General features: G+C 50.0%; 1 protein-coding gene across 1 annotated transcript in view; it reads right to left on the bottom strand.

Moving 5' to 3' along the window:
• Positions 1-14791, bottom strand: part of MLLT6 (myeloid/lymphoid or mixed-lineage leukemia; translocated to, 6) — a 61775-nt gene extending 46984 nt beyond the window's left edge. The window contains exons 1-7 of the mRNA XM_014958941.1: positions 14761-14791; positions 14083-14162; positions 9056-9110; positions 7386-7495; positions 6814-6917; positions 6027-6120; positions 4695-4802 (exon numbers count right to left, since the gene is read on the bottom strand). Coding sequence (XP_014814427.1) covers positions 4695-4802; positions 6027-6120; positions 6814-6917; positions 7386-7495; positions 9056-9110; positions 14083-14162; positions 14761-14791 — 582 coding nt within the window. The remainder of the gene's footprint in view (positions 1-4694; positions 4803-6026; positions 6121-6813; positions 6918-7385; positions 7496-9055; positions 9111-14082; positions 14163-14760) is intronic.
• Positions 14792-15075: the final 284 nt, after the last annotated feature.

Genomic DNA, 15075 nt, shown 5'->3' with positions numbered 1-15075 from the left:
CCTCTTCTTCATCTGCTGGACACCAGCAATTGGATCATTAAAAGTCGATTGGGCAAAGGGAAGGAGGGAGGGAAGGGCTGGGAAGAGCCCGAGCGGGCTCCGCTGCTCCCTCCCTCTTTCCCAGGCTCTCTCTGAACTCCCTCGCCCGGAGACGAGGCCTGGCTCTGGGCTGCAGCCATGGCGGCCGCGGCCAGGAGGAAGGCAGAGCGGGCAGAGGGGACACTAAACCCTTGCCAGCAACCAGGGCCCCGCTGGGGATTTCGTGGGTTTGCCTCGAGACACTCTCCGAGTCCCCGAGAGGTTTTACACAAGGCCTTTGTGCGCTCTCAAATCATGGCTGCAGGATGGAAGGATTTGCTGAGGGCGGTTAAACACCCACACAACAAGAGGTCACAGAAAGCCGGAGACAAGGATGCGATGAAATAAGGCTACTATGGCTTGAGTAGAGCAGATTCAGGTTCTGTTCTCCTTCCCAAAAACCTGCACCGGTCTTGCAAGCAGCTGCCTGCATCCCACTGGAAAAAAAAACAACACCCACTTTGTCCTTTGGGACACAGAACTCCAAGAGGCAGACCTCCGTCCCCAACTCGAACGCAAACACAAAGCCCCTCACAGCCCCACTGGGTTTAGCTTTCAGCCCAGTACAACCTCTCTCCAGTCTGCTGAGTCTGCCAGGCTGGATCCTTGGCTCGTTTCCTCCGCTGGCACCAGCTCGAGACAGGGAGGCGATGGCAGCGGGGAGACAGGCTCTGCCCTGCGTCTGCTCAGCCACCGTGGGACCGGGGGCTCCTGCACTGCTCTGGCTGGTGCTAAAAGGACGAGGGGAGCAGGACAGTCCCTGTACCCCCCATAAAATGCCCCCCACCGTGGGTAGGAAAACATTTCAGGAGCTAAAGGTGTGTTGTGATAGTGGAGAACTGGCTCTGTACCCCGACCTGAGGAACACCTGCACGTGGGCTTCTTTGCTCCAAGCGCCTGCCTCTCCTTGCTATGTCACTGGGCAGGGACCAGTTCCTCTCATAACCATGTCCCATAATCAAATTAAAAGTCCTCTCATTTTGCTCATGGCTTCCAGGTGTTCACTACAAATAGCTATCCTGTCTCCCTCCATGGGATACAGGCCTAAAAACGCCGTAGCACGTGTGCTCCCGTCTGCTCCTGGTGTGACAAATTTCATTCCACGGAGCATGGTAATTTTCTTCTGTGCGTTTCGAGCAGACAATATAGGTGACAGAACATCTGTACTTCATTCAACCCCCGTGCGTCATCCAGCATTTTCTTGGTATTTAGCTATTGTTTTCTTTCTGTCTTTCTTCTTCCCTTTTTTTTTTTTTTATTTTCAAACAAGCAAGCCCTGCAAAGGGCTCCCACGGGGGAGAGCACACACATCGCAATACCAACCCCGAAGAAATAAATGGGGCTGGTTTTGCGAAGGCCTGGGGTATGTTCTGAGGAAAACCCAAAGCCTGGAGCTTTCCCGTTTTCAGGACAGCACAGAAGGAAACGCTTGGGCTGGTGTCATTTGTGCCTGCGAGAGGCGGGGGACGCCGACGCTGGCTCGTGGTCCCACGTCACAATTGTCCCTTGTTTTGCAGAGAACAAGACTCTTCACAAACCCTGAACTGTTTTACGACAGGGCTTAGGAGTCCAACCCCCGAGCCTTTGCTGTCTTACTGAAGCCACTGGGTTAAATCCTGTGCCCCTCACTTAGTCATTAACTCAGCCAGACTTTTCCTCCCTAAAGCCTAAGTAAACAGCCACAGCCCTGCGCTGGAAGGGAGCTGTCAGGCCCTGAGCTCTTTCTGGAGTGGAGAAAGAACAAGCACCTGCAGCCCAGGGGCTCTCACACACGCTCTCTGGGTTGCTGCTGAGTGATCCGCTCCCCTGCAACGCCTCCAGCTCCGGGAGGACGGGCCCAGCCGGCTGCACAGCTGGACAGGCTCAAGAAAAAGCTGTTTTCCTTCAGGTCAGCGCAGCAGCACGCCCAGTTCCCCTGAAACATGTGCAATTAGATCACGCACGGCTAGTCACGTACTCCACAACCATGTGGGAACTCGTGGTTCATCGTACCCCTTGGAAAAGTCTTCATTCCCCCACCGCCTCACACCCACCCCGTGCTTCATAACCACCCCCAGACCCAGGAACTACCCCACACCCCTGGAAGCCGAGAGTGCCCTCCTCACCCTGCCCGTCTCAGCTGCTTTGCACGCCTCGTCCCCCCTTCAGTGTGGAAGTGGGGGGCTGACACCCCCTCTCTGTGCGGAACAAGAGCTGATTTGGCACTTGTGCTGTGATCCTGCCAAGCAATCCCAGCCCTGGAAGGGGCCTCCATGGGATCTGCTGTTCCCAAACCCCACCAGCCATCCGGAGGGGAGAGCGGTGCGACAGCGGCGAGCCGGAGTCTCTGCATGTTTGTGAGGAACCCAGAGGCTAACAATAGTGGCAAGCGCCACTGAGAAGCCTATAAATAAATCCATATTCCTCCTGTTTTCGCTCTCCCCCTGGCGCTGACCTGCTTTCCAACCCGAGCCGGGAAAGCAGCACTTCCCCTGCTCCTACCTGCCAGGCACGTGATTGTGCTCCCACCCCGGCCACCAGAAGCCGTGCAAACACACAAACCCCGCTACGGTCCCCCCAGCCTTGGACTCGTGCAGCCTGTCAGTTATAATTACAGCTGAGCTCTCCAAAGCCGCCGTCAATCACCCCAATCCGGCCCTCCCCCCCCCCCCCAACTCTTCTTTCTCTGCTTGTTGGCTAAAAATAGCACGTTCCAGTACAGCCCTGCACCTTGTGCCAAGCGCTCGCTCCCCGTCCGTGGCACAGATGCTCTTTCTCCCTCCCTCCCTCCTCCTCCTCCTCCTCCTCCTCTCCCCGCAGCAGCTGAACACACAAGAGGAGTAAATATTCCCCGTAGGCTCCGGCGGCAGCGGGAAATGCAGGGACTCGGTGCCGGCAGCGGGGCAGACGCCGCTTTCGGAGCGAGCTTTGCCTTGTTTGCCCATGTATCAGGTACAGTCTGGGCAAACTTCCCAAACACGTAATGGACATAGCGGGCAGCGTTTCAAACTGGATATTGCGGGATAACCTCTGTAAATAAAGAGGGAGATGGCTTTCCTGCCCACAGGATTTATGGACTCTCAGCTGGGCATGCCAGGAGGGTGTCAGTCAGTATTAACCCACGGCCGTGCTGCTTTTGAAAGCCTGGATGCCCTTGTCCCCAGGAGACTGGGCTGAGATCCATCAGACTTCGGCCACATAACCCACCAGAGTGTCATCCGGCTGTTGCTGGATGTGGGTCATTATCATTACCACTCAAAATCGTTTACACATTGTGGGGATGCCTACTGCAAGGAGACAAAAACAAACAGAAAAAGAAGTAAACAGCCACGCACCTATGGGAATAGACTTAAAAGATTTGCACTGTGATTTACAGGGGTATCACCAACTGTGTTTATACAACAAGGCAAATTTGGCTTTTGACTATAGTGGAATATATCCAGAGGTTGCTTGGCAGAGTAATTCTGGATTTCTGCTTTAAAAAAAAAACAACAAAACAGGATATGGCCCATAAAGTATTAAAAACTATCTGCCCATACTGAGAGTATCCCTGTGTAAGTTATTTCTGCTTCAGATCCTACCCCACTGCTTTGGATAGAAGGGGTGCAAAGGAGGGTGGCAGTACTACAGCTGGATCCTTTAGATTACAAAAGCTGTATCAAAGGGCAGTGAAAATTTCTTATTCTGCTGCCACTTGCCTTAGAACCTGAATCCTCCAAAAAAACCCACACATTCTGCCTTTCAGGGCTATTTATTATAAATAACAAATACCTCAGAAGCCTCTGGTCTCCTCGTTTGTTTTGGTACAGGCCCTTCTACACTGGAACCTGCACCCCTGTCAGAACCCAGGGCCTGCTGGGATTCTGCTGCCACATTCTCCACTGCTTTTCCTTGAAATATGAGCATTCGTCACGTGAGGCAGTTGGTTAATTATGAACCTTGGTGTGCTGTTAACATGTCCTGTAACACCGCAGCAGTTTTGATGAGTACGTCTTAACCAGCAGAGTTAGATAAATAACTATCATACCAGTCAGATCTGGCATGTGATGTTCTTCTAAATAATCGTTTATCGAAGATGAACTCTTTTCACAGGTGACTTGAAGCAGGTGGAATTGCTATGGCTGGCTAATTTGACTAACAAAATACTGCCTTATTTATACTAATTATTGTTGTTGCCTACACTAAACCTGCTGGTCACAAGGCAGGTCACTAGTCAGTATATTTTTATCCTTGTAAAACTTGGACTCTGGGATCCAAGGACAACGACCTCCAGTTTACGCTCTCGTTTAAAACCACAGCCCAAACTACTTCCACCCAGACCAGCCCGCTAGCTGGAAACCATAGCACAGTGTCAGCCTCAAAGGGCTGAGATAGAAAGAGGACAGTTGCACATTTCATAGGCATGTTCTGCCAAGACCCCTCGGGCATAATCTGAGCAAGCAAACTTGGCCGCACGTTCCCCAGGGCTCTATTTGCTCACACATTTCTAGAGGCCTGTTTAAAAACGCAGCCACTATTCAGATCTCTGACTGCAGAACTCTCTGTAGAGTCGGGGCTCTCTGCACACCCTTCCCCGTCTCACCTCCATCCCACACAGCTCTGTCTCTCTGGACTCACCAACCCTGTGCAGATCTTACCTTCTTTGGCCTTTCGTGGTGGGACACGTGCTTCTCTTGAGCAGGGGACGTGGACCGACTCCTCCTTCCAGCAATGAAGGAGCTACCTCCAGAGTGACGTGAAGTCTTCTGAGGTGAGCGGGGAAGGAGAGAGGAGGTGGAGAACAGGAGAAAAAAGGAAAAAGAGAGAGGAAACAGTGTTACAGAGCCCAGCTTTCACTGGTATGGTGAGCAAAGTTACAGTAAACGGCTCATCTACCACATGCAGGACCAAACTCTTTGTACCAGACGCCCAGCCTGGTTCCTCACACAGGAACCACAGCAGATACCATACTCATGGGCTTACAAAGATCACAGAGACCTAACTCCCCAAGTACCTGGTTCTTGGTGGCCTGTGCACAATGAAAAAATAAAGGCACAGAGCTGCTAAGAGACCAAACAACAAGATAAACGGTAGGAGCAGTGTTGGTTAGATGAGCCAGTTGTCCTGAAGAGCAGTGTCCAGCTTCCACTGTCGAGCAGGGTGTTGGGGGCATGCATGGAAGGACACCCTGTTCTCAGACCCCAGGCATAAGCAGAAGACCCAGTATCTCTCTCAGCATCAGTGAACTTGATACAGAGCTACACTTGTGTTGGATACCAGGGGTACCTGAAGGGCAGGGAAGGTGTCCTCCAGTTTGACTTTGAGGGGAAGCTCAGGACATCAGTCACTGCGTGTGACAGCACTGATAAGCTGGAAGGAAAGTGGGAAAGGCCAGCAACAAAGGAGCCACTGAGACACAAAGCTGCAGAGGGGGATCAAGTTTCCCTTTTGCTGCAGGGGGGAGAGCAGGTGTCTACTCATTATGCAGAAGAGGAAAAGGGTTCCTCTCTTTCCTCTTGGTGCTGTAATTAATAGGGGGAAGTCCTTTGCCCCAAATATCCCTCAAACAGGGAATGGCTCGGTGTCTCCTCTGGGCTGTCTCTGTCCTCAGGCAGACATTCTGGCTGTTCTGTGGTACCCTCCTGCCCAGGGTGCCTGAGCTACACCCCTAACTCCCTGTAGCACCCACCACTGTGGCTGTGCTCCTTTCATGGGACTCACCTTTCAGCCACAAAGAGTGGGTCAGGGAAGCCAAAATAGGTGGGAAGAATTCAACCCCTAGTTTTGAAAATGGGTTTAAAGATGCCATAGAAATGCAAAATGTAAGTTATTCTTTATTCCTCAGTGACTCTGATTGAGTGGCTGAAAAAGGAAGCAGGGTGCAGGCCGTGTTCACGTGTTCTTGGCATTTCTTACTGCTCTGAGCACAGGACAAAAACAATGCCTTATATGTGACAAAAAATCTCCACCACAGGGATGAAGAGACTCACCATTTTATTGAAGTGGTACTTGCAATAGCCGCAATATTTGACATTGTCGACTTCTAGGACTTCCTCTTCACATAAGAGGCCAGCCATCTGGGCACTGAAATGCAAGCAATTAGGAGGAGGATAAAGCAAATTGTACAACTAGACCACATATCCCATCAAATATGCAAAAAATAGTTCAGGGTACCCAGGCAGGGTCTTGAAACTTCCTGTTCTGCTTGGCAAATGGTATGCAAGGAGGCGGAAAAAGGTTCCGACTCTTTTTAATTCATATTAAGATCTTCACATTTGTCAGTACTTTTCTACCGAATTGCCTTGCAATTTTTGTTCTTGTTAAGGGAGGCCTGGGAGACCAGTAACAATCCCAACGGCAGACCTATCATGAGCAAGGAATCCATGTAAAGCCGGGAATCTCCCTGTTCTGCTGATAGGGAATGTTGTTTTCAGGCTGCGAGGGTACATGAGGATATCAGCCCTTCAAATCACATCATCTAGATGATACTCTTGCATGTGCTTTGCTGGAGAAGGAACATTCCTGGGTTGTGACTCATCTCTTCTCTTCTTGGATTCCACAGAGTCTTAGGGAAATCCCCAGCCCTGGTTCTCAGCAGGGAAGGCTCACTGGTGAAACCTCAGCCTTCCTGGGGAAGTTCCCCTCACAAACTCAACAAGGATGGCATAAAATAAACCCAGGGCCATGAGCCCGACTCCCATTTGGTGTGGCCTCAAAGTCATAGCAGCAAAACCAGTATCCAGGGCTATTCCTGGGTTGATGCTGTGGGGAACTCACCAGGTGACATGGAAAGCTTGCCGGCAGCCATGCCGATTACAGGCCATACACGCTCCAGAGGCTGCTTTGCTCTCCCTGCCCTGCTCTTCACAGATGTAGCAGGTCTGCAAAACATAAAAAAAAGAGGAATAGTGCTCACTCCAAGAGGCAGGCAAAGTGTCTACTTCACTCTCACTGTTCACCAGGAGGCAAAGCCTTCAAGAACTCATAATTCTGTGTCCAGCGACCTCCCTCCTGTGACAACAGCTCTGGGTTATTTCTCAGTGGCACACACAAAACTCACGCATCTTATTTTTCTCCCCAAATAACAACTGCATCAGATCAAAACGTGGAGTAACCAACATGCAGCTGCAAGGAGGAGATTGCTCAAGTTGCAGGGAATTGGGGAAGAGAGAACTGGAGGACCAAAAAGTTATTTGCAAGAATGAGGATTTACTTTCTTAGTTATTTTTAAAGGAATCAGAGTACCTGGAAATTAACATAAATTGGAAAGGAGATGTTGGTAGAATAAGATGACCCCAAAAATCCAAGGCGGGCAGGAGGAGAGACGGATGGAGGAGGATGTCCCTTACCTTGTTGAAGCGGTCGTGGGGCACATACTGCAGGACTATTGGCTCCATGGTGAGCACGTTGGCAAACTGCACCTCTGGGATGTACAACGCACAGACGACATGGGCCCACCCTGGGGATGCAAATCAGGCAGAGAGCGGAGGTTCACATGGGGCAACCCAGAAGAGTCTTAAACTCAGACAGGGCTGCAGACAGGCACGTGAGGGAGAGAAGGAAGAGAGTTGTAGGAAAGGAGCCAACTTAAGTTAGATCTTAGATTTGAAATCCTGCTTGTTGTAACTTGGTTAGGAATCAAATCCTTTGTGGGTGAAAGACAGACTGATACCACCTCCAGATTAAATAAGAGAGCAAAGATTTCTTTGGGAAAATAAACGTATAACGCTCATCGTGCTTAAAAGCAACCCCTCAGGACTTGAGACCCAGAGTTGAAAACTTAACCAAACCCAAGAAAAGCATCCAAGCAGTAAATGATGCTGATGGGACAGGTTTGACCTGTAGTCAAAACAAAGCTCCCTTTATTGGCTGTTATCAACGGCTCAAGGCGGCTCTTTTTCAGCAAGCCAAGTTAGATTAAAATCTAAATCCACCAAGACACTTCTCAAATCAGATGTGTAAGTTGAAATTGCAGCTGCTCAGGACAGAACTGAGAAAGCTTGAAGGTCAAGAGCCTTTGGGGTCTGATCCACACCAGTATGGCTACTGCACTGGAAGGACTTAGCTAGAATTAGGATGGATTCACCTGGGCAGGCAGAACCAAACTCCATGATGACAGAATCACACAGCGCTATATAATTCTATACAGGGATGTGGTTTTAACACTTGTTGTGCCTGTCTACACAGACCTGACCAAACCGTGTAATAACATGTTTGGAAGAAGATGCTGTGTTATTATAAAACAACCCCCCAACAGGATATTTGTGCTATTGCACTGAGGCTCTTGGCACTTATAGCCAGCTCTAGCAGATGCTTCTCCAAAATATCCTGGACCTAGGGCTTCTTCTCTAAAGATGGGCTCTATCAGAATCAAGACCTCCTTGCCTAACTTAACTCTTTGTGTATTAAGGTAAGTGGCAGGTAGGTACAGAAGCCTTTCTGAAAGAACAAGATTTTGAGAAAAATTCATTTTGATCTATACAGCCAGTAGCATCAATAGCTGCAAGCCCTGACAACTGCCATCAGGCTCCACACTACTTCACAGCACCAGAGGCTGAGAAGCATCAACGATAAGCAGATAAGTCCTGCAGAGAAAAACATCTTTACTGCATCCTGGTCCCTGCTCTCGAGTGGGGAGTCGAGGCTGAGGCTCTGTTAAAGTGGGCATCACCCTGCTCCTCTGTGAGCGTGCAGCAAAAAACTCAAAGAACTCATGTTTCTATAAACAATGGCAGATCAGGCACCAATTCCTGCGAGGTTAAACTCAAGAAAGTGCATGTTTCAGGGGCTGTGCTTTGATGCCAGCTACAGGTCAGGCAGGTTCCACCCCCAGGGAAAGGTCTTCTCGCCACGGAGGTGAAGTTGTGTAAGAAAAAGGCAGTGTTTTCATTCCTCTGGAGCCTCCAGCCTTCCCTTCCTGGTGACATGGGCTCAGAAATGAATGATTTTGTGCCGGGGACATCTGAGGAGTCCCCGGAGGCTCTGAACGACATACCCGGCTCTGCGCAGAGGTACTCACCTCCGTTGTCGGTCCGTTTCAGGGCTCCATCTTTGTGGGGACACAGTTCACATCTCTTGAAATTAAGCAGAAACAACAAGTTTTAATCTAACTCTCCCAGGGGTGTAGGGCCAGAAAAAGAGATGATTCATTTACAACATAGTTATGAGAGACAGGGCTGCTTTCAAAGAGAGGAAGTGGAAGAAGGGCTGAGAGCGGTTTGGATGCAAAAAGATACCCTGACACAGCTCGATATCGTCCTGTCTGACGTGGACATATTTAAAGCCTCAGCCCAAGAGCCACGGGGCTACAAGTGAACCTTGACTTTCACAGGGCTTTTTTTTTTAAAAAAAAAAAGCTTTAGTCTTTGCGGTTGGGGAGTAAAACTGAAAACCATGACTCAGAGAGCAGAAGGCAAATAAAAAAAAAGCCATTATCTATCTTTGCCTCTTTCCTTCCTTCTCTCTTTCTCTTGCGATATTTTTTCCAGTCTCATGAGAGGCGGGTGAGGCTGCCGTGGCATTTTCGCTGGCGGGGGGTGGGGGGCCATGGCAGGTCTGGCACCAATGGTTGGGACTGGTGGATGGGCACCCTGCTTCCCCCCAAACCCAGCCTCGGGGGCGGCTGAGGTGTGATGGAGAAGGTGCGAGGGGAACGTCGACACCAGAGAGTCTCTGCCACCTGCGGGGGTGGAGGAAGCTCCCTCAGCGCTGCCATGATGGGTGGAAAGCCGCAGGGCTGGTGCCACGATGGGCTGTGAGGCAATGGCTCCCCTCCATGCCCAGTCACCAATGGTTGCTTTTGGGGAAGGCTGTGAGGGGGAGACATGCTGTCTCCTCCACCATGGGCCGGCAGCCATGGCGTGGTTGGAGATGAGCCCCTTCCCCTCAGGAGATGCCACCTCATGCTTCCATGCCCCATGGGCCATGGAGGCCTCCAAGGCCAGTGGTGGCCCCCAAAGTATCTCTCTCATGGCCATGGTGGGGACAGGCCTCATGACCCCGCCATGCACAGACAGCCAGGGGGAGGCAAATGGATGGAGAAGGGTAGAACCAGAGAATCAGACAAGATGGCGAGAGCCACAGAAACCCAGCGCCATGGCCCTCGGCGCCATTCCTCGCCTCATGGCGGAGGGTGAGGCCTTGCACTCATTTTCCACAACTCACTAATTTCAGCCCTAGCCCAGCCAATGTTGGGCTTCACATCAGCCCATCGCTACGAGCGGGCTCTCCCCCGGCCATAACACCCTTCTGAAGCGTCAGCAGGAGCTGGGGCGGTTTCGGGGCACATTGCCACGCATGGGGGAACACGCTGCCGGCCCCCAGGGCTCCTCCCAGCCTGAGCCGCCCAAAAACGGTCACTGTCTTCTCGTGGCATCACTCAGGGAAAAAGTCTATGTGCTTTTTGACTTGTTTGACTTTTAAAAAAAACCTGAAAACCTGCAAGGTGCAACCCTTTTCCTTCCCTAGTGGAAAGGTCTGATTTGTTAAAAAGAACAAAACAAAACACCCAACCCCCCATTTTTTCTGTGAAAAAATGTGCTTCACATATCAGAAAGTTTCGAAATGAGGTGCCTGGTGTCAGAGTGGGATGCAGGGCTGTGCCAGAGTCCCTCGGCTCTGGGGAGTATAACAGGGCAGGTGCTCCACGCCACAAAAAACCAACGTATTGGGCAATAACTGGCCACGAGCAAAAGCCTCTGCCACCAACTAGTCCCCAAGGACCTTCCACAGAGGTGGCTTTCCTCAAGCAAGTCAAGATTTCCTCTGCTGGAGTTTTACCTCCCAGACAGAGGGACATAATAAATAGGATTGCAATGCAACGGGGAGCAGGGAGGCTCAGCCTGATCCTCCAACAATTTTCTGGGAGTCAAGCGTGCTGGGCTCTCAAACAGGCACCTTTGGCAAGCACGAAATCCCCATGATAACATATAAATAAGAGACGAGGGGACACAGACCAGCCCTGTCCTCAGCAGCCCCTCTTTGCTGAATTGCTTTCCCTGCAATTTAGTTTGAACCAGGGATGGGTGACCACAGGAGGGGTTTCTCGCTGCTCCTGGTTAGGTCCGGGCTACCAGAATGCTGGAGAGCTGCTCTCACAATTACTATGGAAAGCCCGGCAGAGCCAAGACAGAAAAAGAACTGGGTTAACTGAGACACTGTAATAAGAAATTTGCACTTGAAAAGGCCCCTCCGCTCTCCCCTCCACCCCTCAGATCAAAGCGGCTCTCCCACCATGCGATTAGCAAAGCTCTGATTGTAACAAGAGGGGTTAACAGCTCCATCGGCCCCACACAAGACTTTTAATAGCCCTGCCTCGAAATGACAGCTAAAGCCTTCACATGATCCCTCACATGAGTGCCCTCTGGCCATTGCAGCTCACCGGGCTTCCTATACAATTTGATTACAAAGTGGATGGGCTTTCAGTTGCTTACTGTAAGCACAATAGCGTCCACAGCATCCTTTAGGGACCTGAGCATCTGAGGAGGGGTTATGAGCAGGGATTAGCGGTACCTCTTCCTTTTATTCAACCTGCAGAGGCCAAGGCGGTCTCCGGGGTTTTTTATTTCAACTCTGGGAAAAGAGCAGGGCTTGGTTGATTTAAACCAGGTTGTGATGGGTAAGGTTAGAGCTCCTGACCCCCCTGGGGCTTCTAGCTCTGGGATCTACCACCAAGTTAGGGCTCCAGAGCTCTCCTTCCAAAGCTGAAGAGAGGATGGAGTCCATCACTCCAAAGGAGAGATACAGAAATCAGGAGAGCTGTGTTTTAAAAAACTCACTAAGGAGTGCCATATTCTCCATGCCTCCGTATCTTATGCTCAAAGCAAAAGTATCAATATTTAGCCAAGCAGTATGTTTGTTATGGACAAAGCTTGTAAACTGCTTTAAGATTCCTCTATGAAGGCAGATGTGGGAAGAAAAACATTGTTGTTTTTCAAAGGAGTTTGCCACACAGTCATTATGAAAGAAATACAAGTATCAATTCACCCTGCTGCTGTTAGTGTATTTAGCACAGAAATAGCAGCATCTCCTGCTCAGGATCCTGGAAGCAGCGTCTGCAGGCTGGTAATGCCAGTTTTACAGCTGGAGAAAGCCAGGCATGGAGCTGTGCTGAAAGAGCCACAGCCTCCAGCCTCGCTGGACCATGGAGCCCAAATTCAAAGTGTTTTACTAACAGAACCACGCACAGATCTCCTAAGACCTGACTCATTTCCCTTACTCTGATCATGCTGTTCTCTACATCAAAGAACTAGATTCTTTTCAAGTATTTACCCATCTGCGTGTCTGTTGCTATGACTGCTGGTGTTTAACTGAAAAGGTGAGGGATTTAGATAGGAAATCATCCCCGGCTCTGCTTAGGAAGGAAGATTATCACTGTTCAGTTATTATCGTAGCAGGGCTGAATGCCACGGGGCTGAACGGCATGACTGAAGCCCACCACGCATTGTCTAACAGATTTCACCCAGGGCGAGTTAAATAAGGAGCCACCTGCGGGGGTATTGTTTCCTTGATACCTTGGCGGTGGTTTGAAGCCTGTGACGTGCAAGGGAAAAGTTACAGTCCTTGCACAAGGAGCGCAGGTGAGGAGGACTTGTGTGTACACGCATTGCCACAGCTTACGCTGAGTTGTAGCTGAGGCTGAAGAGCTGCTCTCTGCCTGCACGGTTGGGAGAGCAGGGGGGAAGGAGGCCCATGAAATCCGAATTCCTTTCTTTGCTATGAAACTATCTGCAGGATGTAAAACCCCTCAAAGACACATTTGATCTTCTTTACTGCAGCGCACATAAAAGCGGCGTCTTACAATGGGGAAGGGAGCTCAGGTCTGAAAGTCTGGTCTTGTTTACACTCCCACTCCCAACGAGGAACGAGTTAATGCAGCGTAGAGAGCGTGGTAGAGATACCTAATTCCCCCCATTCGCTCCTCTCTGCCAAGTTCTTCGCCCATCTGTGAGGCAGATTAAACCTCTGTAAAGAGCCCGGCTGAGAGGGAGCACGCAATGTGCTCAGGCCCCCGTGGATCTGCAGCACCAGAGGTCACCTACACCCACCTCGTGAGGTGGGGACTTTAGAAAAGACTCAGCTAAACCATCTGACGAGCTCAGCGAAGCCTTTTGTATTTAAGGAAAGACAGAATTTAATTTACATCCATCTTTAGGAGAGCGAAGCGGGGAAGCTATCCTGGATTTACTGCCCAACAGGAGCTGCATCCGTGGCACAACTAAAGACGTTGAAGATCTACACCCCGACACCTCAGCAGTTGGTTGGTGCAGCCGGATCTGATAAGGGCTCGCATGGGAAGTTATTGCAGCAGAGCTGGGGTGCTATAAACCCACAGCCTGCTTTACTGCACAAATAGCTTCCCCGCATAGACGGCCCAACAAGGCAGCCCTGGCCTGATTGTTTCCACTCTCCTGCCTCACCGGGAAATGCCAGAATTAATTAAGAACATTTGTAAAAGTGTTCTATACGGCTAAATTGCTACTTAAGAGAGAAACTAAACCCGGATCCAGCTTCCCGTCATTTTCTTTGCTGTTTTACAAACTCGGGAGATTTTATGCGGGAGACTGTTGCTGCGAGATACGAATGCCAATCCATCCTGCCACTCAGTATGAGAACTCTGACAGCAAAGCAGCATCTCAGGTGATGCCAACCCTCCTCCACTCCAAAACTTCCTCAGGAGCTGAACAGAAAAAAACCAGCAGGAAAACCACCTTTCAGAAGAACGCCATTTGTTTTTTTTAGAAGGTTGAGGTCTCTAGGCTCAAAAATTTTTGCCATTGATAACTTGCTTAAAAGCACCTCTGGTGGCATCTTCATCAGAATGGCTAAGAGCACCCTACAGAATTGTTTGAGACAGTTATTCCCATTGAATAAACAGGATTTAGCAGGTTACAGGCAGAGCTGGGGTTACAGTCACGGTAGTGCCGAAATGCCGAGCTCTGTCGCTTTTGCCAGGGGATCACACTGCTCCCAGCAGAGACACGAAGGGCACGGAAGGAAACCTATTCAAACCTATTTAGTGTAAGTAGAAGATTGCTCCGTACTCACCACCCTGGCGGCTCGCTCTTGAGATTCACATTTCCGACAGAACCAGGGTCCGGTAGGAACCTGGACAATTCCATAGCAAGCTGGAAGAAAAGAAAAGGGAGTTCATTAGACCATCTTTAAATCGACTGTTTAATTTCTCAGGTGTATATAAAAGTTTTCCAGGGCTGCTACCAGTCAGAGATGGGTGACAAAGCCAAAAATTATATCTACACCGCATTATATTCCCCTTTCTAGTTCCCATACCCAGACAGCCTTGTGCAAGAGGTCCAGCGTTACACATTTATTCAAGTTTTCAAATAAGCTCATGCCCAGTATGAAAAATCCCCACAAAAATCCGGCCCAAGTGGGAATCGAGTGCTTCGTAAACTGCACCTAATTCTGGTCAGCGAACACAAAGGGAGCAATTTCTTACCCCTTAACTTTCCAAGTGTCACCAGTGATCTAAATATAAAACGATGAAAAGGATGGCTACGAAGCATCTTAACCATAATTAGGACTGAGATAACTTCTCAGCATCGTGAAGGAAATCATCCCAGTGAGAATTCAGAAACTCCCCCGTATCCGCACACCCTCAGGTCTGTAGGTCACATCCAGCAGCAGATATTTGCAGCATGTTTCCAAGATCACCGAATCCAGGCTTTTTGGGACTTCTCCTGGGAACAGGTTCCGTGTTAATACAACTCTCCAGCTGGTAACCCAGCAAATCCATCCGTCCCTTTTGCTTTCTACGTCACTACTGGTGCTCTCAGGGTCTCCCTCTGCAAGCTGCAGCTCCCACTCCTCTAAAATTAGCTCCTTTCTCTGATGGGGCAATGTTGCTTGAAGACTGTTCTTCTTCTTCTCCCTCTCACCGTCCAAGGATGGTCTTTCTGAGTCCCAAAGGAAGGGTTCCTGACAGTAAAAGGGCTCTTAGGAGACGGGTTTTAAGCAACAGAGGCTGGTAAAGCCAGGAGTAAGGAGTAAGACTGTGCTTCTCAGGCAAGGGTATAGGAG

This window comes from Calidris pugnax, unplaced genomic scaffold (assembly GCF_001431845.1).
Source record: "Calidris pugnax isolate Ruff unplaced genomic scaffold, ASM143184v1 scaffold335, whole genome shotgun sequence".
Taxonomy (NCBI): Eukaryota; Metazoa; Chordata; class Aves; order Charadriiformes; family Scolopacidae; genus Calidris; species Calidris pugnax.
The sequence above is the reverse complement of the archived record's forward strand: the minus strand, read 5'-3'. Positions and strand labels throughout refer to the sequence as shown.